Source organism: Cygnus olor, chromosome 7 (genome assembly GCF_009769625.2).
Source record: "Cygnus olor isolate bCygOlo1 chromosome 7, bCygOlo1.pri.v2, whole genome shotgun sequence".
Taxonomy (NCBI): Eukaryota; Metazoa; Chordata; class Aves; order Anseriformes; family Anatidae; genus Cygnus; species Cygnus olor.
In genome coordinates, this window is record NC_049175.1 from 30,631,260 (window position 1) to 30,654,657 (window position 23,398).

The 23,398-nt window shown below is 40.3% G+C and overlaps 1 protein-coding gene across 1 annotated transcript; it reads left to right on the forward strand.

The window, feature by feature from the left end:
- Positions 1-2,317: 2,317 nt before the first annotated feature.
- Positions 2,318-17,890, forward strand: LOC121073175 (inactive pancreatic lipase-related protein 1-like). The gene is made up of 12 exons (XM_040563913.1): positions 2,318-2,366; positions 3,120-3,274; positions 3,829-3,954; positions 6,142-6,276; positions 7,381-7,489; positions 10,267-10,386; positions 10,639-10,758; positions 12,152-12,270; positions 13,383-13,515; positions 14,653-14,764; positions 15,570-15,737; positions 17,718-17,890. The coding sequence occupies exons 1-12, from the start codon at positions 2,318-2,320 to the stop codon at positions 17,779-17,781; spliced, it is 1,410 nt and encodes a 469-aa protein (XP_040419847.1). The 3' UTR covers positions 17,782-17,890.
- Positions 17,891-23,398: the final 5,508 nt, after the last annotated feature.

A 23,398-nucleotide genomic window follows, 5' to 3' on the forward strand; every position in this document is an offset into this window, starting at 1 on the left:
CTAGAACTTTAAGGGACCGAGGCAGTATGTACTTTCCCAAGCACAAAACGCAAACTCTCAGTTAATAAAAGATTGACCCTCTTTCTTTCCATTCATTCTTTCCCATTTCCCCATGTTTGAAAAACAATGTACAAGCATTTGAGTAGATAAACTTCTAAGAAATATCAATAGAAGTATAACATTAAGAACATTTATAATGATGTCATTAAAACACAACAAGACATCAGCCAGTATAGTATTGACTAAACACTAACCAAGCCTGTAGGAAATTATGAAAGTACAATTAAACACAAGGCTGAGCTTCAGCCAGGAGAGCTCTGCAGCCACCAACACTACAAGTCACTCAGGGACCTTACAGGTGGCAAAGGAAGCGTGAACAATGCCAGGAAGCCCCACAGCACATTCCAGAAGCAAGCTGGGGCCTTCCTGTAGCATGTGAAATCCATTCCTTTCATGGGTCTCCCTCAGGCCCTCTTCCTACTTCAGACAGCAATTCCTTTCACTCTAAAACATAGCTGAGTCCTCATTTGACACTTTCTTTCTCAAAAGCCATCTTTTTTCCAACAGTCCCTGAACTGAAAGGCCTCAAGGGCCAAAGCAGCTCCTCCAGGCACAGTGAGCAGCCTGAGCTGTGCATCCCAGCCCCATGCCCTCTAACTAAAGGAGAAGCAAGCAGCTGGAACCCAGCTGCCCACAGACTACAGATTTGTGTAGTTATTCAGTTTGTCGTGTTTTATTATGGTGTTGACAAAGAGAAGCTGAGTAATTACGATAAAAACCTAACTCAAATCTTTTCCACCAGCGCTTAAGTTAAATGGGACGCCTCCTACCTCATTCTGAACAAGTATTCAGCAAAACTTATCGTGCAGCAGGACATTTGCTGATTCTCCTGTATCACTCACTGATAGGAACATACAAACTAAATGGCTACTTCAGCTAAAGATGGAAGCACTGTGCTCTACGTTAGTATCAAAAGTGATGTTTTAGAAAAAAAAAAAAAAAACTGTTATTTAAAGAAATAAACCCAACTAGCATGGATGATAGCAGTGTGATACACATGCATGCAGCTGGTATCCATTTGGTCGTTCCCAGAGGTGGAGATTAGGGAATGTCAGCTCTGCAAAGATATGTGGTACTAGCCAAAAAATAAAATAAAATAAAATAGCTAAGGTGACAAAGCTTTCTAGGTGAAAAGTTAACTGAGGTCTCATGTTTTTTCTTTCCTTGAGTCTGCTTATGTCCTTCTCCTGTGGAAGGATAGGACCAAGGGGTTTCCAGGCCTAGCCCCATTCATTTGCACAGATTTTCTTTCACGTTTTAGCTGATGTCTTTAGGAGAATGAGCTGGTGAACTCTATAATACTGCTACAAAACACACAGCAGCCATGTCCCAACATCTGGGGGAATTCCATGCGTAATTGGTATATATTTCAGGATTGTTTGCTCTCAGTTCATTACTTAGAGTAACCACGCAGTAGACCCCTAAATGCCACCTACACAACACTAAAAACAAGAGCCTTCCCAGTTAAGACAAGCCCTTAAATGCACTGCTACCCAGACCCACATATTTCTTTCTAATGTGCCATTCCTAATGAGTTGCTGCTTGGGAATTACCCTACTTCTGGAGCTCCGACCCTATTCTGGACTCCAGCACACCAACTGAAGAGATCAATGTCCATCAGTTTTGGACTTCGCAGAGAAGCCAACTATTAAAGCCATTTTACTGCTTAGCTATAAACTATAATCTGAAATAAACAAATTTTCCCTATCTTTCCAGGAACATTTCCAAGGATAAGGCAAACTATAAAGTGCATGCAAAGTTCACTCAGTGCATGGAGTTTCAAGGCTGCACCGTAAGTAGTTCGGGTCTGGGACAGGGCAGGTTGCTTTTACCGTGTCAGGTAAATGGCTTCCTAATACATGACAGTATGGAGGGGAATAGTAGCACATACGGGTGTCCTTATGCTGGTTCTAAAGTAGCTGGTATACAACCTATTAACAGAGTAACCCTACCAGAACAAAAAATCGCTCTGAACTTCAGTTATGCCTTTAGTAGATCTTGCAGTAGATTATTTTTTTTTTGGTAGACTTTATTAGTTTATTTTTTTAAGCAGATTTTTAGTAGATTTTGCAGCACCATGATCTCAGCTGGAGCCAGGCAAAGCTGACTGACATACATGGCAGTCAGAGGTACAGGTTGCAGAGAAGACAGACCAGGGCCCTTTTCACCATGAGAAAAATCAGCACCAGTAAGCTAGATAGGCTTGCTAATCAAGCCGGTTAGCAAATCCTAGCTGCTTCTTTTTCTCCTGTTCTAGATGCTTGGAATTGGGATATTCGCGTTACTCCTGCTCAGCACAGCCAAAGGTAAGCATATGGAGTTATCGTTTGTGAAGTCTTTCTATGATGCTGGGTTTTGTTAGATTTTATTCTGCACTGTGGTGATTCCACGCTTACTGATTGAGGTTACATGGTCCACTTTCCTATACAAGGATGGTGAATTGAGCACGTGTCTATATGCGTGTTGTCTTTTCTCCACTCTGGAAAACCCACCCTAGGAGCATGAAAGAAGTGCTGGTGTCTTCTATCTCAAAGGAAGGCTTTCCTTTCTCTACCAAGCTACATTGTTAAGAAATGATTTGTTGTACTCTTCTTTAGTGATGTCAGTGGGGAAAAAAGCAAAGCAGTTCAATGGGTGCACAGCTTTATATTCGGCAGAAGTCACTGGCTTATAAGATTTCTCACATAGTTAGCTGCTCAGCAGAATCTCCAGTTACTGCTGATTATTTGCATTAGCTTGGTTTGGTATTAGGAGAAACTCATCAGCTGTCTTTGCATTAGGCAAAATGCAGCTGAGGAAAGATACCCAAGATATGGTATAGGATGCCCCCAGGAGAACCGCACTGAATACTTTTTATATGAGCAACAGGGTGACTTCTTTCCTTGGGATAAACCATAGCCTTTGAGAGCTAAGACAGGACAAGTGCTGGTCTTTGCTTTATGTAAACTGTAGGATTTTCAACAGACCAAGAGACCTCTAGAGAAAAGAGGTTATATGTTATGATTAGTCTGCTGTTCTGTACTCATTCACAAATTCATGATCTGATCTACATGTTACAGGAAAAGAAGTTTGCTATGAAAGGCTGGGATGTTTCACAGATGATAGACCATGGTCTGGGACTGTGGAAAGACCAATCTATAAGTTACCCTGGGATCCAAAAAAGATAGACGTCCAGTTCCTCCTGTACACAAGAGGAAACCCTAATAACTTTCAAGTAAGAACTACTGTGCTTTAAATGTTGGTAAATGACATAAAAAAAGGAGTAAATAAACACAGAGTTCAACTAACAGTGTTCCTGAAAAGTGTTAGAAATAGCCTTTTCTTTTTTCCCCCCCCCAAGAGGGAAACTCTTCGAGCTGCTTGGCAAGCTCTCTGGGCAAAATTTTCTTTTTTTTTTTTTTTCCCCTACAGCAAAATAGCCCTAGCAGCCCTCACAAAGCAGCGCACATTTTCTATATGCCCACTGAGAAGTACTGCAAAACAATATATTTTTTAATGTTGGGTGATTTATTTTTTTTTCTCCACAGGTAAGATGAAAACATACTTAAAAGAAAGTTTTGGCTGCTCTGAGACGTGTGTCAGAGCTTGCTCTGAGGGGAGATACAGACCTTAAGCCGTAGTCACGTGAACACTTGCAGATGAGCTTAATTTTACAAAACTTTTAAACACCTATACAGAAGAACACAGTTTAGCTCTCCACAATTTTGATAAATATTTTTTTTTACAGAAAAGAGATTTAGAACCTTATTCATGTAATATCTACAACAGGCGATCTCTGCAGTTGAAGCCACAACAATTGGGCACTCAAATTTTAGTACGAGCAGGATGACAAGATTTATTGTACATGGATTTATAGATAACGGAGAAGAAAACTGGCTGTCAGACATGTGCAAGGTATGTACTGCAGGGAAATCCTGTCCCTGGGAAGTTCCTTAGTTTGCATTTAATAATACATTCCTATATATTGTCTGCTTTCTCTATTTCTAATAATTTTTTTTAGTACTACTTGTAGCAATAAGAAGGGTTAAAAAAAAGGCCATGTTTTTTCAAATAGTTAGCAACTTAGACTTGCAGCTCTGCACCTTGAGGAAAAACATTAGGTAAAATGCATGAAATCCTTCACTTTACTGAAGTGAGTGACAGTGGGATTTGGCTCAGCAAGTGTCTTTTTTCTTGGTTAAAACCAAAACAAACCCTGGAGCAAGATGTTGGTTAGGAAAGGAGGAGATTCCAGAAACAGCTCCAGAATAGACTTGTAACTATTGCTTCATATTTCTCTAGACAAGAGAGAAGGTTTGTAGGTGTGGAAAGTCCATCACAAAGGCATGGACTGCCACTTGGGTGTTGGGGACATGGACTGGCCACTAACAGGAGCAGTAGGGCTGTAGAAGTGTGCAGCCAGAAGGGACCTCAAGGGAATCATTGTGAACCAAGCCCTCAATCTAGGGCTTGCTATGAACACCGAATGAAGTACAAAGCACTCTTTGTACTCTATTGATTTTTGCACTGATTCTCCACTTTCTCAATTTATTTCTTAACCTCATTAACACAGGGCTAAAGCAGTTGCAATTCCAGCTTGTGGTTTTCTCAAAACCTCTAAACATTGCTTTCTATTGCAGCTGCTAATGAAAGCTACTAGTCATAGAGCACACAGAGCAAAATACCAGTTGATGGCATATGACACTACTTGGATAAGGTTTTTCAACTAGGTATTCACACCATTCCAGTTTTGTGGAAATTATATATATTCTTATTTTACATAAGAGAACACTATGAGGAATAAAGTTAAAGTCCACTAAAATCAAAGTATTTCACACTTACTGCATCTGCATTACCTGTTTTTCTTTGTTACCAGCTCAAAAGAAATTATATTTGACAGGTTTTCTAGATGAAACATACCTACATTGATTAATACTTTGCGAACACCTGGGAATGACTGTTGGATTTATTAGTTAATAATTTGTTCAAAGTATCAGAAGCAGTTTGATCTTCTGTAGCTCTCAGTGTAAAATGAGAGACTCTTGGAGATTTTTTTTTTTCTAGAACCTCACAATCAAGAGGACAGCTCACATTTTAAAAGTTCCAACTGGTCCCTCAAATCTTTTTGGATAATTTTCATTAGGACTTTGAGACATGAGATAAATTTTTAAATTCTTTCCGTACTCTGGTGGTCTATGCTTTTATCACAATACTCCAATTGATTTAAAAAAATAATAGAAGTCAATCTCAACGAATCTTGTTTAGTAAAGAGTAGATCAAGAGGGACTGTGAATATATCAACCCTCGTATGTGTATCTGCTATCTGTCCTTCTCAATAGAGCTATTACTTATCTGCACATTTGTGTTTTACCATTTCTAATATGGTCACAGACTGCTGTTGCTTTTTTCTGTTCTTTGCTAGTCGTACCTTGATTTGTATGCTTCTGTATGCCTGAACGTAGTGCAAAGGAAAGTAAATATACTAAATCTACTAAAGCAAACTACACTTAACCAAACAATCCAGCTCAGAGGAGAAAAGCAAAGCTCCAGATTCTATGGCAGACAATGAAGCATCTGCCCATATAAGCACCTTCCAAAATAAAGCCCAAATGAATATTCAGTGACAGCAGCGACTTATGCAACCTCTTATTAGAATGCACACTTTTTTATGAATCTATATCAGGAAAACACTGATTTTAGTAATGCAAAATTCTAACTGAATTCAAATTAAAGAAGTACTTTTAAATAAATTAAGTGCACCAGTACACGTGTAGAGCACTTTAGTGTTATATACAAAGTCTGATTGAAATTAAGTGTCAGGACTTGTGCTGTTTTGCCCTCTGCACAAAATACTGCTGTGGGTATTTAAAATGATGGAGTGGCCATTACTGCAGCAGACCACCCCATTTCGGGCATGTGCATGCTCACACAATACTGTGTCCAGACATGGCCACAGATATACACTAAGGTTTTGGTTCTTGGAATGTTCTCAAACAAATTCATGCAGCATTTATTAGTTTGGATTCACAATGCTTATTACAGCCAGTACAGTTTGTATATACTATTGAACTGTGTGGTTTTTGCTTTTGTTTTACAAAACAGAGGATGCTTACAGTGGAAGATGTGAACTGCATCTGTGTAGACTGGAGCAAAGGCTCAAAATGTCAGTACACCCAGGCATCGAACAACGTCCGTGTTGTAGGAGCTGAAATAGCTTATTTTATAAATGTGCTTACGGTAAGAATTTCACGTTTACATGGATACAGTTATAATGCTGATTTGGGAAAAAAAAGTGATTCAGGAACCTTCATGAATGTGAATGTCATCAGTAAAAGCATTTTCTTCTACTCAGTGATTATTTTAGAAGTTCTGCTGGAAACAGATTTATGTTTTAGACAGAGAACTGTGATAACAGCAAGCTTAGTAAACTTACAGATATCAAGATCTTCAAGACATCCCCATGCTACAGCTGAATATTTGTCCCATAGGCATTAACAGATGTAAAGAGCTGCATAGTTTTAAATATGCAGAAATAACGGACACAGTAGACTGCCTTTTCATGGGGACAAAAACGTATAAAATAGCTCTTAAGAATGACTGAAAAACAAACAGCGACTGGAGAGCAACTGCTCTCAGGTGACCAGAAGTGCCTGGGACCTTTCCAGCTGCCCCCAGGGAAAGCCATCATGCAGTGCCTACATCTCCAGGAGGTGCCGCATGCCCCCTTTCTCAGTCAACTTTATGTGGGAAGCAATGCTTGGTTTGAAGCCTTCTTTTCATCTAAGTGCTTTCAACATGCATTCCCCTTAAGAGAACTCTGAATTACTTGACAAGACAGTATGCTGGGGCTTGCAGGGCTCAAACCCAGCGCTCACCCTCCACATCTGCATTCCAGCCGCTGAATTACTGTCTAAAAGGCTGAAGGCATCTCTTCTCTTGCATCATCTTCCAGCTACACACGGTGCCTCACCTGCCAGATGTAACTAACCCTGGTTGAACCCTGCAAGCAAGATAAGCTTTCTGAGAGTCTTCAGTGGTCTAGGATGTAAAAAGGGTGTTGAGTCTCTCAAGGCTCAGTGACAGGGCTGTCTAGAGTTGTAAGAGCATCCAAATGAGGGCAACAGCTGAATAAGGAGCTTTGGAAAAAAACATGTTTTGGATATAAGCACCTAAACTGGCAAAAAATTCTGAGAGTCTATAGGGTATGCTGAATACCCTTGCAGATTAGGCCCTGAATCTGTAGTCAAATTAAGAGTTGGCTTTCAACCCCTCTTTACTTTTTCCTGTTGTTGATAGAAAATGGAAGCAGTAAGGTATTATTTCTAATTGGTGTTTTCTCAGGAGCAATATGGATACTCTCCAGCCCAAGTTCATATAATTGGACACAGCCTGGGAGCACACGTGGCAGGGGAGGCTGGCAGGAGGAGGCCAGGTGTTGGAAGAATAACTGGTAAGGCAGGGATCAAAGTCACAGCTCATCCTAGAGATACCACTGCTTAACGGAACACTGCTGTTCATTTTTTCCTTCAATCGTATCTGACTGGGGGACATAGTTTAGTCAAGAGTAATTTGGGCAATATATAATTTATCTTGTCTCACAGTACAGGCTGGAGCTGCACCCTGGCATGCCTGGGGGGCAGTCAGCATGACGATTATCTTGTGTGCGTATATTTACACAGCAATGGGAAAGCTCCCTGCAGCTAACAGAGCCAGAATGCCCCCTGCAATGACATCAGTTGGCTTCCTGATGCACATCAATGCATCTCTGCAGAGCTTGCTTTCTGGTGCCTCAGCCCAGCAGTGTCACTGCAGCGTGCCCACAGCTCGCTCCAGTCCAGCTCGTCTGCAGCAGCACTGGAGCCACGCTGTACCACAACAGCATTCTACTGTCACTGCTGGAAACGAGCTCACAATGATGAATGTACACGCAGAGCCAACTTCAGCTGCTGTGGTTGGTTTTTTTTGTCATTGTTTTTTGTTTTGTATTTTCGAAATAGTTTCTCCAACACTACTACAATCATAGAATCACAGAATGGTTTGGGTTGGAAGGGAACTTAAAGACCATCTAATTCCAACCCCAGGGACACCTCCCACTAGATCAGGTTGCTCAAAGCCCCATCCAGCCTGGCCTTAAAGACTTAGACCAGGAAAATAATCCCTACTTCCTTGTCCTGGCAGCTTTTCTCCTGCCTTTTTCACCTTTCATTTATCTCACCTTTTATATAGAAGCACATCTGATACACAACATCACAGCCATTGCTTGCAGGTCATTCCAAAGCATACTAGAAGCAGCACAGCAGTGAGGACAATTATTTTGTACTGCAGTTTTGGTAACAAATACAATTTTCCAAAACATAGTGCTCCAAATCTGATGTTTCAGAAGCAATAGGCTGACCTTCTCAATATCACCCACAATCACCATGATCTAGGACTATATAAACCTTTCACCTGTAGAACACGTTTACAGTAATGAAATTCTGGGTTTTACTCTTTTTGTTGTTGTTGTTTTGTTTGGTTGGTTTTTGTTGTGTTTTTTTTTTTCTGTTGTTGTTTTGTTTGGTGGGGTTTTTGTTGTTTTTCATTTATTTCCAGCAAGCTTTCTAAAGTTTAATTTCTTATGTAACTTGATACACTAAATCTCTGGTCTCAGGAGCAAAAGTTGAGTAACATGGGAACATATCATCTGCCCAGATTTAATGGAACTTACTAAGAAACTGTAGATTTCACTTGAACTCCCTTCTTCTTTCAGCATTCATCTGCTTATTTAGCTATATAATTTCATAGCATCACTTGCACGAGCTGACTTTTGGTCATCAAGGCATATTTTCCACTACTGAATTCAAAAGTTATGTAGATTTGCTTGTAGAGGTGGGCTCACTAGTTGCTGGCATCCACTCTGTATGACCTTCATGTGGGGCTTTTGTAACTTGAGCTCTGAAATGTTTTCAGGATCAGACCCTCACGTTGAGTTATTTTGTGTGCGCTTCTATATCTAATGACTTCCTCTACAGATAGACCTTTAGATGTTGAATTTCTTATTAAAAACGCCACGCTGGAAATTTCAACTTGTATCAGCTGTCTGTCTGTATAGGGACGCCCTGAATGCTGTGGTTTGGGTGACAGTTGCTATATATAATTCATTGGATTTCTACCTTCCAGCAGCCCTCTGGTTTAGTCTCTTTTCAGTATGTAGCAGCACATTTTCTACCAGTTCCTCCACCTGCCTCCTCTTATGGCAGAGGCTCTCTCTCCATCTAAAGAAGGCTCAGCATCATTAATGCCTGTACACTCACGTTCCACAGAGCCTTCCTGTTTCTTGTCACTGAAAGAACATCTCATTCACTGCATTTTCCAACTAACTTGACAACTCTTCCCTCCTCTCTAGAAAATATACGTTAAATCTCTGGTGAGTCACAGCCCTAGGTAACTACCCACTTGCCTTGCCAAGTGTCATATAAAGATTTCCCTTTTCCACAGGATTGTATTAACAAGTTATTAACCCAGCCCTTTTCTGTTACATTCCCTTAGGGATTTCAGGCTTGGTGAATCTTAGACTAATAGTCTACAAAGTTCAGTCTAAAAGCAAAATCAAAAGCTGCTACCTAAGGAAAACAAGAGATGCAAGTATAAAACCATAATATTTTGTAATCTGCAGGAGTACACAGGCTCCCAGAATTGCAGCAGCAATTTGAGAGGCAAATTGAGTAGTATTTTCTGCTAGGATCAAAAGCAAAGATCATAACTTCAAAACTAGATGCCTTTTCAAAATCTGACTGGAGCCAGAAGTAGGCATGTTGATTTCAACAATTCCAAGCACATGGCAGTAATGCTTTCAGTATCAATTCCTGTCTGAGTATGCTCAGATGAGGTACTCAAGAAACCACATAGATGAGCACTATGGGATGTGGACACAGCAACCTTGATTTGAGCAACACTAACTTCCCTCAAAATAATAACCAACCTCCAAGTGCTGGGATCCATTATTGAAATAAGTCACCAAAATTCAACACATTTCTCACAAGTAACCTTCTCTCCTACCTAGAATTCAACACTAAGCCATTTGGAAAGAGTGCACATATCATCATTTTATTAACGTGTATGCTACTTAGATATAAGGAGGCACAGACGGCAATATATGAGACATTAATTATAAACAACCATACTATTACATAAAATGACACATTTAGATGTCTTCAACTGTACATGACACTAACCTTTTTCTTTCAGGACTGGATCCTGCTCAACCTTATTTTCAGGACACTCCAATTGAAGTCAGACTGGATAAATCTGATGCAGAGTTTGTTGATGTTATCCACACGGATTCAGCTCCCACTATCCCCTACTTCGGTGAGTGTTCAGCTTTACTGTATTGGTACCTAATTGTTTGTCCTGTGTGGCACCTGAATGTCCTAATTATTCACCAAGACTCAAGTATGCTGGGTGGTTCTTAGACAATTTAAAAAAAAAAAAAAAAAACACACAGTTCTGGTCACTGAGACTTCATATTCTCAAATACCACAGATAAACCTCAAGCCAACAGCTATAGATATGAGATGATGTGAATTTAAAACGTACTTACCCCTACTTTAAATGCTTCAGGTTTTGGAATGAGCCCAGCAATAGGACATCTTGATTTTTATCCAAATGGAGGAGAGCAAATGCCAGGATGTGGGAAGAATCCTGTTTCACAGATTGTAGATATTGATGGCATCTGGGAAGGTAAGTAGGTTGATTACACTACAAATTTAGAGGAAGGTCAACCTCAAAATGTAATGACTGAGCTATTCTTCATTCAGGTGTTTTGTGTTAGCCTTTAGTGGGCCCACCAGCAATGGCAGCTACAGAGTGCAGTGAAACTGCTAGCATGCTCAAACAAAACACTTTCCAGTAATTATTCCCATATATGGATCAAAAAAGAAACAGGACAAAGGCTTTGGTCTGGAAACCTCCTCTAAAGTAGCTAATAGCACAAACAAATATTACTTAAGCTGTGCCAAAATCTTTGAAGGGTTTATAACGACACGTTTAACTTTGGTGGAATAGGGCAATGATACATCTACTTCTGCTGTGGGATCTTCAGCTGCAAGTCTTCTGACATAAGCAATACATTTAATTTTCTTTTCTTTTCTTAAAGCTACCCATCACAAATCTGGATTGCATTGAAGCAGTATAATTTGTCTATTTTTTAGTCAGCTAAAAAAAGATTGGAAAGAGGCTGCTCAATAATTTTTTCTTTGTTGTTTTGCATAGTTTCAATAAATGCTCTAATTATTTTTTAAACATCCGTATAATATTATAAACTTACATTGCACATAACAGAACATTTAAAAAAAAAAAAAGTTTTCTCCTCTAAAGACTTCAGTATACAATTTGAGCTCTTTCTTACACTACTGCAAGCACCTTATAGTCTGGGAACCCATTAATTTCTATGTGATAACCAGCCTTTTTATCTAGGTTTTAATCAATGCAGCTGGAAGCACTACTCCCCCTCACTCTCAAGTAAACTTATTATCAATAATGGGGAATTAAAGCACAAAGAAATAACAGTGTTGTATATCATATTCTTTTTAATCTAAAGACAGGAAAATAAATGAAATATAAAGGAAAATAATATATTCATTATTTTAATTTTAAGAGTCTTCCTCCCTTAAACACTTTCCAAATAACAATAATTTTGTTTTGAAGTCCTCAGCTGGAATAAATCAGCATTGCCCAGTTCAAACCGAATACTTGGCATTCAGTTTTCTTTTGTTATGGTAATGCAACTATTGCCTATAAAAGACTGGTTGGTGCAGCTCTCCTTTCTATTGTGAAACTCGGTCAGATTACTTGAAAAAGCGTTTTGGAGGGGGGGGACTAGGGGTGGGCTGGGCTGCACAGTCAGTCTCCACAAAGCAAGTTCATATTTTACACCTGTTGACTCAATGACATTCCTCAGAGCATCAATTCATTGCAAAAGCAAGGTTCAAACCTCATGTTCACCACTCCAAGAGTAGTGGGGAGGCTTTTGAGTGAGAATAATAAATTCTGGTGGCATGGCAAGTGCTGTGTTGTTATCTTTTCCTGTTTGTTTACCAAAAATAAGAACTAACCCGAGAGCATTTTTTCACAGGAACTCGGGACTTTGTGGCTTGTAACCATTTGCGGAGTTACAAGTATTACTCGGACAGTATTATCTTCCCTGATGGATTTCTGGGTTATTCTTGTACTTCATACGATGCTTTTCAAACAGTGAGTATTTTTCAGAGCCTCGGGATGGGCCATTTCAAAAGCAGTGACTCTTATCAATACATCTGAAATTTGAAATTCAATTTATTTTTGCTAGCTTGCACCCAAATGGGTGCACATGTAAGAGAAGTGACAGACATCTTACAGTGTTATAGCCCATGAATGGGTCAAAGTAGGATAAGGTAACAGCAAAACAGTGATATCCCTGGTACTTTGCTGCTGTCACAGCCCTAAGGTGCTACTGGAGCTGGTGGGGCTCCAGGCCCCAGGCCTATCCTGCAGTGTCAAATGGGAACAGGCAAGGAGGAGAGCCTGTCCCAGTAATCACAGCAGCAAGGAGAATCCCATAGTGTAGCAGATGAGCTTTCAAATGTAGCTTAAACATCTTTTCAGAACAATAAGAAGTAAAATAATACGTAAAGGTCTGATGGGGTTAGTCCATGGTCAAAGTACTTTGGTGAATTAAGATAGCCTCAAGGACAGAGGACAATGCTTTATGGACCAAGGGCAGGAAACCCTTCCCTGTCTCAGACTGGGAGATAATGAACTACAGCCTAATTGTAGCAGGGAGGCAACAGGCTCATCATATCCCACAAGCAGCACAGACAGAAGGGAACAGAGCAAGGAACAAGTATAAAAGGTATAAAATTGACCTTTATACGTTCTGACCAGGTGATACAGATCACTCTGGGAGAAGGCAACTACATGCTTCTGTCACCAGGGTAAAAAGCTGCTTTCAAGACAAAAATGAGCTTTGTTTTCAACGCAAAAGACTTTCTTGACCCAACCTGAAGGTATGAGGAGACATCACTCTTTCTCAGAAATTGCTGGGAAAGAAATCTTCTCCTCCTTCTCCCTGCTCCAGTTCAAGACTACTCAAGGATGTCACTTATACAGCTTCAGAGAGCAAGATGGCATGAGAAAAAACATGGAGCCCTGAAAAATCAGTCTTGCAGAACTCTGGCTAGCTTATATGATCTTTCTGTAGTTACAGAAAGAGTTACTTAAAACTCGTTGCTGTGATTCATGACCAGTTAATAATCAGTATTATTATTATTCTTATTTTTCTTGGCTGTCTGGATAATTTTATTAACAGATATATTTATTTTCACTAGGAAAACTGTTTCCCATGCCCAAAAGAGGGATGCCCAAATATGGGTCACTTCGCAGATAAGTTCAAAGCCAGATATAAAGATAACAGTTTTGTGAAACTTTACCTGAATACTGGAGAAGCCAAGGATTTTGCTCGTGAGTTTTGATTGCTTCAGTTGCTACCTACTCCCTACTCCTTGTAAACATACTTTTTCCCCCCATTTTACGGTTAATTTAAACAGATGAATAGACCTCATAGCAGTACAAATGGCTCTTCGGTCCTTGTGCCTTTTCTTCTTCTGCTCCAATACTAATGCCCTGCTTTGTGCCCTCCAGCACAAGAAGGACATTGGGCTATATAGCCAACTGGAAGTCACCGAGATGTTCAGTGGGCTACACTGCAAGGTGCATGGAGAAGGGATGATAGGCAAAGCACAGAAGTCATAGGAAAGGAAATTCTTACTAAATGTTATGAAAGTGTCTGTCACCATGGCAGTGGTTAAAGGCAGAAAGAGAGGCCTGGAGAAGCTGTGGAATCTCCAACTCTGGAGACAGTCAAAACTCAACTTGGCAATGAGCAACCTGACCAAAGCTGATCTTGCTTTGAGAAATTGATGGATTAGATAACTTCCTTTACAACCTAAGTTATAAGCTATCCTAAATGTCAGCTTTCATAAGACAGTTCTCCCTTCATGTTTGCAAGCAAGAATCAGAGGGAGAAGAAGTGCTTTGTCTAATTGCATGCTAAAGGCAATTTCCTACTCATAGAAATGATCACATTGGATATTTTTTTACACTCCTTTTATACTGCTTATACTTGGTATGGATCAGTGTTTTTTCCCAGTACTTCCTTCTTTCCAGCTTCACTGTATGTAGAAACATTTGTGGTCAAAATGCTCAGGTCTATGATGTGTTTGTCGTGTTACGAGCTAGGTTTGTCAGTTGGTTGCTTTCAGAAAGCCGTACAAACGTCTACCCATTTCTCCTGTTGATCTCATTAAGACATAACAACAGATCTGACTCACTGGTGTTTTGTTTGTGTTGCACGGTTATAACCCAATGAAAAATGGTGAGCACCAACAGTCCTGCATGACAGCATTGTATTAACTTTGCCCAGTCCAGGCAGCCTGGGATGTAGCCTTGAGCTAAAAGTGCAAGGCAGTGATAATTTTTTATTTTATTTTATTTTTGCTTTCAACTACATTACACAGAAAAGAAAAAGAAAAAAAAATGATATTTTGGAAATTGTTTCTCTCTGGGTATGATCTAACTCACTGTATTTCTTCTGTGTAGTTTGGAGGTACAAAGTAACCGTGACACTCTCTGGAAACAGAAAAGTAACAGGATATGCAAATATTGCCCTGTATGGGAATGATGGGAACACAAGGCAGCATCAGATTCTCAAGTGAGTTCAATATTCAATAGAAAAGAAACTTCTCTTCTAGAATGCATAATTCATATTTCTAATAATATTTCTGTTTAAGTTAGTCCAATTTTGCAGAGCAAATTCTACTCCGAGGTACAGCTTCTTGATGCAAATGCAGAGACAATTCACTCACTCTGGATTTACTTTAGAGGGGAAAAGTTCAGAATGCAGAATTTTAAAATCTTAGAAATTTAAAACATTAGAATTTGGTGCAGTCTCAAACTGCTGCCAGTTAGAGCTCGCTCTGTTGATGCAACATGAAATTAGGAGCCAGATTATGAACTATGGTGACCCAAGAGCAGATGCACATTTTACTCAGTCACACTGCTGTAAGTTTGAGAACCTCTGGTAGAGAGCCGGTCAGAGCAGGTGGTGGATAATCCTTTTGGCCATCCCAAACAAATCCAACCTCTGTATCAAATAAATCAATTAACATTAAATAAGATTTTTTTTTAATGTGCAAAACATGGTATAAACCCTGCCTACATAAGCAACAGGGAGCAGCTCTACCTTCTCCATAGGGATTGTCCTCTAACTGAGTGTTCACAGTGAGTTATGACTGCACCATATCAAGCCTATCTGCCTTTGTTTCTTCTGACAAATACTGATTTGGATGCATTATATTGGCAAATGGACTGGCATGCTACTAACTTTCCATTATACTGACATACTACTAACTTTCCATTGACTTGCCACCATAGACAATCAGTTGATGGGACTAGTAATTAATACTAAAATGCCAGCCAGTCTTGCATCCATAAAACTTTTTTTTTTTTTTCCACAGGGGAACCCTCCAACCAGACAACACTTATACAACCTTCATTGATGCAGAAGTTAATATCAGAACAATTACAAAGGTTAAATTTCTTTGGAACAACAACGTGATAAATCCGACTTTCCCTAAACTAGGAGCCGCCACTATCACAGTACAATCTGGAGAAAGTGGAGAAGAGTAAGTATACCCATTGTAAAAATCCTGAAAGTTACTTTGAAGGGTAAGTGACAAAAGTATATGTGGAGCAAAAATGTTTCCACAAGAAAAGGTGTTTAAAGCATTAAAAGAAATAGACTCTAAACAACACTTTTAATTTCCTCCCTTTCAAGATACTGTTCATACATAATTTCATTCACTACTACTTCAACTCTCTAGCTTAAATAACTTCAAAGAAAAAATTTAAATATTTCCAGGCTTCAGAAGGGAAAATTTCCTGCTTAACTCTTTGGGTGAGAAAGATTAGTACTGGCTTGGATTATCAGCATCATTCTTGCCAAGTTCCTACTTGCTGTCTGCAAGAAATGGTTATCTGTGTCTGAGCTTGCATTAGGATGCCTGATTCACTGTCAGTGGGAATCAGCAGAAGATTTCCATTGATATTGATGGTCCTTGAGATCACATTTGACGAGACAGAGTTGCAATAATAGGCCTACCATTCCAGAGACTAATACTTGGAAACTGTACTTAAATGGCTAAATATAAAGTCTATTGATATAGGCTAAAACTGATTTCTGTAGACTTTGTGGAGTACAGTGTGGATGCTCAGATTAAAGAAGTATGTTTTACTGATCCTATTTTAACCATCTGATTGGACTTTTTAGAACACAACCCCTCATTTGCTCAATCATTTATGTTATTTGATCCAGCCTATGACTGGATGTCTAGAGGAGGGGGTACAGTATATGTTTTAGGCCCATATACAAGTTCCTGGTTAAAATGTAATCACTTAAAAGACAACATTGCAGCTGGAAACAGTTTCAAGCAAAGGAAAATTATTACAGCACCAAAGCATTATCTCTTAGCAGAGGTAGTCCAGTCGTAGTTCCTGTTCATCAAACCACATGCTGACAAAGCGTATTCAGTGAGCACATGCTCTTCTATGGACTCACACCCTTGCACACGGAGTTGAGATCATCTATCTAGTGATGGTAGCACACAAACTGGAAAAAAAAAAATGCTTTTCAGGTAGCATGGGTGCGTGTAGTGGTTTTACTCAGCTGGGCAGCTGAAGGCCACCACAGCCACTCTCTGACTCCCCCCTCCTCAAAGGGAAAGGGGGAGAAAATATGATGGAAAGGGCTCAAGGGTTGAGATAAGGACAGGATTAATATAATTTATTACCTATTACTAACAAGGTAGAGCACTTCTTCCCCCCGAGCGGCGCAGGGGAACAGGGAATGGGGCTGTGGTCAGTCCCACAGGCAGCAGCTCTTCAAGAACTGCTCCCACACGGCTCCGTACCATGGGGTCCATCCCCCAGGAGCAAACTGCTCCAGCACAGGTCCCCCACGGGCGGCAGCTCCCCCCAGACCCCCTGCTCCTGCGTGGGCTCCTCTCCACGGGCTGCAGCTCCGGCCCGGGGCCTGCTCCTGGGGGGGCTCTCCATGGGCCGCGGCCTCCTCCAGGCCACATCCACCTGCTCCACCGGGGGCTCCTCCACGGGCTGCAGCGTGGAGATCTGCTCCATGTGGGACCCATGGGCTGCAGGGGGACAGCCTGCTCCACCAGGGACCTCTCCACAGGCCACAGGGGAACTTGTGCTGCGTGCCTGGAGCACCTCCTGCCCTCCTGCTGCACTGACCTGGGGGGCCGCAGGGCTGCTTCTCACTCTCCCAGCTGCTGTTGCACAGCAGCTGTTTCTCCTTTCTTCAGTCTGCTCTCCCAGTGACCCAACTAGTGTCACTCACTGGCTTGGCTCTGTCTAGTGGCGGGTCCCTTTGGAGCTGGCTGAAACTGGTCCTTCCCTAACATGGGGCAGCTTCTGGATTCTTCTCTCAGAGGCCAACCCTGCAGCCTCCTGCTACCAAAACCTTGCCACGTAAACTCAACACAGTGTGTCAAATGACAAATCGGGTTGACATATTAAAACAAATCCGCTTGTATAATCTCAGTAAATCTTGACAGCTCAAGACATTCACATATTTTTGTTTCCTTCAGATTCCGTTTCTGTGGTTCTGAGACTGTGAGGGAGGAAGTTCTGCAAACTCTTACTGCTTGCTAACAACACCTATGGATGCCCAAAGCCTTGCTCTCAATAAAAGCTAGTCATGCATGAAAGACTGGAGTCTTCAGTCACTGCAGTTATAATGGAAGCTTTACATACCGAGTAATGAATTGTACCTTTTAGATGCAGACATGCAAGAAGAAACCTTCCTTGCTCTAGCATGCTAAAAATAAATAAAAAATAAATAATAATAATTAAGGAATTTTAATGTGTAAGGGATGGGGAGGCTGCAGATGCACATTTTGTTATTTCTGGGTGGTCATGTGGGTTTTGTGTGTTGGTTTTTTTGTTTGTTTTTATTTTGGTTTGTTGTGGGTTTGTTGTTTGTTTTTGAGTCTGTGGATATCTCTCTATGGACAGCCTGCAAAATACAGAATTTTTACAGTATCTTTAGAAGTGAATGAGCCAATGCCCACTGGGAAAAAAAAAAATCCCCTGATTTCAGTGTGTTTCAAAACAATTTCAGACAAGGGGAAGAAAGGGGGCAGGTAACAGAATCTGGCACATGGCTTCTGGACAGTGCCATGAGAAAGCAGACATGCTTGTGAGAAGAAAGAGATGAGAGGATTAATGAATCTGATGTTCTTAACCAAACTGAAGGCTAAACTTGGAATTAGCAAGAGATAAAAATGTGAACAGAGACAGGAGGGTGAGCAGTTTACAAAAGGAGACAGAAGTTTTTAATTACCAGTGAGAAATGCTATAGTGAATGTGATGAAGAACTTGCTGAACTGATGCTAAACTAAGCTTAAACCACAGGATCCAGATAGAATTAATTTGAGAAATTTGCATATCAAATTTCAAATGTTACTGAAATTTCACTAACATGCTTATAATCAGAACAATCATCAAATTATTCTGAAATTCCATCTGCTGACCCACAGTCTTGAGCAAAACTGCCAGATGATAAGTAGTCAAGTTACAAAATGGACAATGCAATGAGGGAGCCACTTCTTTCTCATCTTTTCGACAAACACTATCAGCAAAAATGTAGTTAGCTCACAAATTAATTTTTGTCCCTAAGCAATCCTATCTCAGTTCCCTCATCCTGCTGCTGGAGAAACAGATTGTTTCTCCTCTGCTCTCAGAGGAACCCCATCCTCAATGGAAGAAAACACAGAACTGCTGAGGCCCGGAGACCCACCACTCCTTGGGACCCTTTCTCTTAAGGGGTTTCTCCTGATGTTCCCCAGGCTGGGGCCCTCTGCTCCTTCTGCCTTTCTGCATGATCTTTCCTCCCCAGAAGGTCTAGTCCTGAGAGAACATCAGCCCCCTTGCAAGGTTTTGAATTCCCCTTTCGGTGGTGGAGGTTGAAAAGGGGAGGCTGTAAAGAGGAGAATAAGAAGAGTCAGCACTGAAGATTGGCAATTTATTGGCATTCTCAGAGCTGGAACCAGTTCCTTGTGTCAGAAACAAACCGTCCCTTGATTTTACCCAACTGAAAAGAATATTTCCCATCAACTTCAGTTTTAGTTGGAAATTTGCAGGGTTGATTTTATGTTTAAAAACATTGTAAATTACACTTGTGCTACATACCCAGATTAAAATGCAATACCCAGTTGTGCTGCCCCAGGAGCACAGCACAAATCAAATTTTGACCTGGAGAATCATTGTTTCATAAGTCTCTGAAACCTTGCTCTAGAGAGGATAGTAGGGAATAAATGTATGAATTAGCAAAGGAGACATCCCTTGCAATGCTGTCATAGATGTGTGGTGTGTTAAAACGCTAAGACAATTTGTTGTCCAAATTCTCTCTCTTGAGAGGTAAGCAGATGTTTTTCACCCTGATGATGCTACTTGTGCTTTCCACTCATTACGTTGCTACCCCACCCCTGCAGCTCCTCATGGCAGCAACAAGTGCACAGCTGAGAAGTTTGCTTTTGCTTTGTATGTTTTCTTCCCAGCCTATGCCTTCCATAAGGGGTACAGGCTAACACTTATTTTGCCTCCAGTTTTTCCCATCTGTGGTCAGCCTTACAGAATAAAGGTGTAAGGCCTAACCATTTCAAAGATATGAATAGTTTGCCTTGTGCCAGGGCTTTGGTAAGTCCAGTTTTCAGTTGCTCCTACAAAGCCTTTCTCAGATCTCTGCATCTTCATGCATCTTCAGGAGACAGGATCTAGCCACAGGGCTCTGCACACTTTCACACATCACTCACACAGTCCAAGGAGGAAGGAGCACACATCGCCGCTCCAGGGAGGCGAACTGTTACGGGGTTTGCCCAGAGCTCACATAGCCACAGACACCAGAGCCAGCACCCGATGCCAGGTTTCCATGTCCCCTGCTTCCTTTAGCCATGGCTATTTGTCTCTTCTAGAATTTGGCTTCCTGATCTCAGTACCTCCTGCCGAGGAATCCTCAACAGGGTTATTAACTTCCTAACACTGCAAAAGAGTTTCTCCTTTGTCTTTTGTTCCTTTATCGTAGTATAAGCAGATTCTTGCCTACACAATTGTTTTGACAGTCATGATATTCTCTGCATTATCCTTTGCCATAGCCACTTCAGCAGCCCATGTAATTTTAACAAACACCTAACAGAATCAAGACGTTAAAGTTGACAATAGCATAATAAAAAATCTCCTTTTAATAATGAACTGGAGCTGCCGTCATCTTGTTTTAGCAGAGTAAAATCTCTCCCCCCTCCTGAACACTTTACAAAGCCATTACATAAAATGCAATGTTAAATGAACAACAAATTACTTTCCCTTTAGCTAGCTTTTAATGCTAATGGTGCTATTTATTCTTGACCTTTTCAAATATTAGATTTTTTAAATGACAACATAAAAAGAATTCTTGTTTGAAAACGCAAGCGACTTTAAACCACATGTTATTACTTGTAAGTATAGCATGCACATGCATCATTCATTTCAGTGTCCCATTTATGGCTAATTGGTATATATTTCAGTTGACATATATTGTTCTCCTGCAAACGTGTCAAATTCCTTAACGATGTCGGTGACAAAAGCATAGTGCTTGAGATATATAAATTACGCTCTTTACCATATAATCATTCTTATCTATTGGGAATGCTATTTGTGACAAATCGTGTTCAAAAATACATGCTAAATTGATTATTTTTTTAAACTTTAATATCACACCATTCATGGCAAGTCTTTGATTGAATCTTTAAATGTAGAAATGTTTTGATTTTTATCTGCATCATTTTGCAGCTTTTGAAAAGCTCACTTTATTTATTAAAGGAAGAGTAGCACAGCACAGATCTTAAAATCTATCTTTTGTTATCAGCATAAGAAAACAAATGGGCTATAATTGTGGTTATGGAATGAGTAATTTGGTGAACAATGCTTTGTACTGTAGTTTAGGTTTTATAATTCCTGCTAGAAATTACTATTATTTTGTTGGTGGGCAGCATTGCAATCAGAATTTTAAATATGGGAGTCAACTTGGGCCATATATTTTCATTATATTTCAGAATGTGTAATGTATTTCTCTCATACTTTATAAATCATCTAAGAACAATAAAAAAATGAAGATTTCATGTGACTCTAATTATTACTGAGATATAGCAGCACTCATTGTTGTCTTTAGACAATGCTGCCTATAGTCATTACTTCGCTCTATAAATCAGTAGAATAATGAGGTTCTATCTTTCAAGAAATATTTGAGTGTATCTTAATTTAGCATTGATGAATTCTTCTTTCTGGACCTCCCGAGGTTTTTTTAATCTAGTTTGTCATATTAAAGCTTTCTTCACCTAGCCACAGCAGACAGTGCTTATGTACACATATTTATTTTTATACCTTTCTGGCATGTGTCCTTAGAGGCTGCAAATAGGAATTTTATGATGTTATGCCTGAAGGCTATTTTGTTCTTAATTTGAGTGTAAATCACAGGCTGTTTTGCTACACCCTCATGCTTCAGAAATATATACTCTGTATGGTTGTATTTAATTGTCGTAAAACAAGACTATACTTGTTAAAAATCTCATTTTTTTTAAACTGAAAACAGTTTATTTGACAAAATAGATATTGCCTTGAAGAATATATATATGTATATATTTTAGGGGGGGCAAAAGACAATAAGTTCTGATATCCATTTTTTTCATCTGAAAACACTCTCAAGTTTGAAGACAATGAAAGGGGAAAAATATATCAGCATTTTTAATTGGCCAAAACAGAAGGCATCAGTGGGGGGCAGAGGAAGAAGGTCGATGTGATGCTCCCACAGCCCTAAATTAAAAAATACTAACAATGGCCTAAATGCCACTTGCTTCTAAATTGTGCCTGTATACAAACAGAAACAATTTGTAAAGTAGCCTTTAGAATAGTCTAAATGTTGTATTCAATTGCACAGCAACAACTGAGTGGCTACTACACTTGCTAGCATACTAAAGACATTTATTATGTGAGACCCAAAGACAAAAGTTGTATTCAAGTCCCCCTTTGTGCTATGGCCTATGTAATTACTGTTGTGGTACATATCATATGAAAAATCTTACCTTTAATTGCATTAAGTGGATAATTGCTCCACATCAAACCAATTATGGAGGTGAAGGGAAAAAACAGGGGATCTAAACCTGCAAAGCAATGCGTTCTTTCACAATGTAATTTTAGATAAACATAGTCTCACATGATCTCATTAAAAACAACAACAATGAGCAATTAGTGGCTCAGGTCCCTCAGTTCAGGGTGTGCAATTTGAGAGCGTGAACGGAGTTTTGATTTACATGGGAGTGCTGACTGTTTATACCCTTTGGAAAGCAAGCCTCGCGTGAGAGCACCAGCACTCCTTGCTCGGCGGAGGCAGCAGGTGGAAGCAGCCACCGCTTCTGAAGACAGCCCAGTCTCACAGGAGCACTGGTGCAGCCCTGCTCAGACACAGCTTTCAGAGTTCTTTGGGAAGAAGGAATAAAATCATCACCTCAGTTATGTGGTATGCTAAGCATACTAGGAGCATGTACATGTCTTGCCCAAGAGGGTGGGCAGAAGCCCGTGCCTTCCTTCCCTGAGCACCGAGCACTGTGCTTGCTGACCACAGTCTCAGTCAGGCTACAAAAACTCCCAAAGTGGCTGCTTAAAAAGAAACCCAGACTCTTGTCTTATACTGATGACCTTTTTCTTGATGTCCTTAATTCCTCAGTCATACAATGCTCATCTCTCATTTGATGAGGGAATAAAAGATTAACAGGAGGAAGCGTGAAAGGAGTTCTCCACCACCTTCAACCAAGGCTGCTCTCAGTTCCTCAGGAGGACCCATAGCCTTACCTCACACCTCCCTCCAACTTTACTCATCTCTCTTTTGCTGGCAGCTTGGAAACTGATGCTATCTGACAATTTATACCCACTGCCTATGGGGCATCAGAGAGGAGGGTGGGTTTGCTTCCTCTGCAACCTCACTGTGATAACTGAAGTCCGAACCTTGCACCTCTCACACAAGACAGAGAAGGAGGGTTTGGGAAAAGATGCTTCTCCATCTCAGAACAGAGGTTACAAATCCTTACACCTTCATTTAATTCAAAATGGAGTCAAAATGTCTTTGCTGGGTCATGAAAATCATCCTCTCTGTTCCTCCCATTGAACCTGAATTGCAAATCCCCTCCCTGTGTCTCTGACAAAAAGGACACTGAAGGGCAGTTTATAGCACTTCCTTGCT

What these genes read in the sequence shown, in the direction of transcription:
- LOC121073175 (XM_040563913.1), top strand. Translation starts at nt 2,318, where the DNA reads ATGCTTGGAATTGGGATATTCGCGTTACTCCTGCTCAGCACAGCCAAA. An exon ending in ATTTTATAAATGTGCTTACG is followed by an intron (nt 6,277 to 7,380) that starts GTAAGAATTTCA and finishes GTGTTTTCTCAG; the next exon opens with GAGCAATATGGATACTCTCC. An exon ending in AGAAGCCAAGGATTTTGCTC is followed by an intron (nt 13,516 to 14,652) that starts GTGAGTTTTGAT and finishes TCTTCTGTGTAG; the next exon opens with TTTGGAGGTACAAAGTAACC.